This window comes from Austrofundulus limnaeus, unplaced genomic scaffold (assembly GCF_001266775.1).
Source record: "Austrofundulus limnaeus strain Quisiro unplaced genomic scaffold, Austrofundulus_limnaeus-1.0 Scaffold321, whole genome shotgun sequence".
Taxonomy (NCBI): domain Eukaryota; kingdom Metazoa; phylum Chordata; class Actinopteri; order Cyprinodontiformes; family Rivulidae; genus Austrofundulus; species Austrofundulus limnaeus.
The window spans coordinates 534,338-536,991 of NW_013952723.1; the positions used below are offsets into that span (position 1 = coordinate 534,338).

The 2,654-nt window shown below is 38.0% G+C and overlaps 1 protein-coding gene across 1 annotated transcript in view; it reads right to left on the reverse strand.

Moving 5' to 3' along the window:
• LOC106527381 (protein-serine O-palmitoleoyltransferase porcupine) overlaps positions 1 to 2,654 on the reverse strand; it is a gene marked incomplete at its 5' end in the record, with an annotated part of 41,623 nt that overhangs the window by 3,880 nt on the left and 35,089 nt on the right. The window contains 2 exon segments of the mRNA XM_014022243.1: positions 650 to 735; positions 1,070 to 1,133. Of these exon segments, the coding sequence (XP_013877697.1) occupies positions 650 to 735; positions 1,070 to 1,133 (150 nt within the window).

A 2,654-nucleotide genomic window follows, 5' to 3' on the forward strand; every position in this document is an offset into this window, starting at 1 on the left:
AGGACTATAGCTCATGTAGTCATTTCTTATTAATTATTTTTCATAATTGATCATTTATAAATTATATTTATTACAGTAGTTTCCTCTCAATAAATAATAAAAGTTAACACATATAAACTGAGAACACTTGTTATTGTTAAAACACTGTGTAGAATTAAGTTGTTCTTGGTGAGCTTGAGGGAAAATTAAATTTAAATGGAGACATGAGTTTGCTGTAATTAATATTGTTTATTATTAAGAACTAAAGCAGAGCTACAGCCTACGAACAGGCTGAGCATGTTCCTGCAGCGGAGCTCTCCCTGTTGGACCTGGAGTTTGGTCTCYTGTGCAAGTTGTCCAAGTCTGTAGGATAACAACAATGCTCCGAACATGGTCTGTTCTGTTACAGCCATCAGTCAAGGTATCCTTCTGGGAAAAAGTCAGAGAAATGCTCCTACCCCTCATCTTAAGCAGCTCATATTACAACATCTCTCAGCGCTCACATCCTCTGCTGGGGTTTGAGCGCCAAACTCAAATGTCATTCATGTCAATAATCCTGCTAATTCAGTCATATCAATAAACCTCCTAACTTCCCTCTTTGTTTGTGAGTCTTTCCAGGTTGAATTAGTAAAAGTCAACTATACAATGTATGTTGTATCCGAGTCTGTACCTTTTTGTGCTGGTGGTTGCAGTTGGACAGACAGGGTCTGGACAGGATACAGGCACTGAGGATGGAGCCGAGCTTTGTTCTCAGAACTGACAAAAAGAACACAAAGATAACTGAAATTAACCTTTAGTTTAAATTATTACAGCAGTCACATTTTGATTTGTGAATACTCACATTCTGAGGGGTTTATTGGAAAATTTATGAACTTTCTTGTTTCTAATCATTATTAATATTAAAGGATTTATTTTGTATGTATCTAAAGCATTAATGCTGTCCATCAAATGGAAAAAGTTTGATTCTTTGTCTTGTTGATTAGCACACCCAGGTCTGACAAAGCTCCGCCCACAAATGCCAGAAACTTGAGAGCTCTGTAACAATCATGTTGTGCATCCAAAGATTCAAAGGTCAGCAGTGTTTTCATACCATGTTCAACATACGTGATGAGTCCCAGTGAAAGCAGGACGGCCCCCAGGTGAAAACTCAGACCCTGAAGACCACCAGAACAGAAACAGTCATCTACCACACACCTGAAAATATTTACCTGAGACCCAGGACTTGATAAAAAAAAGATTTCTGATGAATGAATGAATTTACCAAACTGTTACTGCTACAAAAAAGGCAACTGGATTTTTGTTTTGTAGTTACCAACATTAACAGGTCAAAAGCAGAAAGTGCAGAGTTCCACTGGCATGAGTTTCAGTTCTGATTGCAAACTACAGACAACATCAGTTTACTTGCAAAGTGCCTGATCAGAGTCAGGAACCAGAAGTTCTGAAGGTAACCAGGGGCTTAAGAGTGACAAATATCACATTACCTGTTGTTCCACCTCAAACAGAACAACTTCTATCAATGATTGTGCAGTATAAATCTCTGCCTACTACTTCTTTTTGTTTGTATAGAGACTGAATAGTCRGTAACAACGGGCCCACAATCTCAGACTCACGTACAGCAGGACTCTAGACTAACTTTTTGCACTGGTTGCACTGGTGCGCCAAACATTTTTTCTTAGGTGCACCCAAATTTTCAACCACGTCACATTTAACATCAGAGTTTTACAGGTTATTTTTTAAATCACTGTTCATTAAGGCAATATTAACTCAAAAATAATTCGTTAACAATCTAGTAAACATGAAGTTCTTTTTACGAACCAGAATTGTACAAGATCTATAACTTACTGAAAAGTATTTAAAGTGATTCTATAAAATTCCAAGTGCAAATGTTTAAGGGCTGAACATCTTGTAAACATCTTAAACATTTCATGGTTAATTTTTTTAGACACCTGCCCCTCAGATGGACAACTATGGATCTTTGGCCTTGGATAAACCAGAATGATGAACAGAGAATAAGGATTAATAACAGAAATATTAGCTACTGATATTTATTAAAAGGTTGTGCAGATTTTTTTAAAAAATAATAACACATAAAAGCCAGCAATTTAATTAGCATTAGTTAAATCTTTTTATCTTATATTATTTCACTTAAATATCTAATATGTCTAGTTTTATCCTCCTGAGACCCAGAAGAACCTATTTCAGATACTTGGAATGTAACTGCGGTGAAGTCGATTAAGTGCAAAAGCGGCCTGCCATACAGGTGAACTTCCTCATGCTGAAATGATCTGCAGCGCTCAGACCCCAACTGTTAAATTAACAAGATGAACTTAAGAGCGAGCAACCGTCCACATCTTGTTATCTCCAGCTAACAAGAAAGAACTGTTTTTCAGACTCCGATCTGGGTAAAAAAATTTAAAAAAAAAGATACGGTTGTGTGGCTATGCGTGTGCGCACGCGTGTGTGTACAGATTTTTGCTTCATTGTGGGTACAATCATTGACCATTTCCCCGGTACACAGCCAGGTGAGGGGTCAGGTGTGTAGTCTACCTGGGAGGTTATGGTTGGCTGTAGAATTTACAAGGAAATGAATGGAAGTCAATGCAAAGTCCCCATGAGGATAGAACAACAAACGTGTGTGTGTGCGGGAGGTGTGGAGCGGAGCCGCGAGCAGAGCG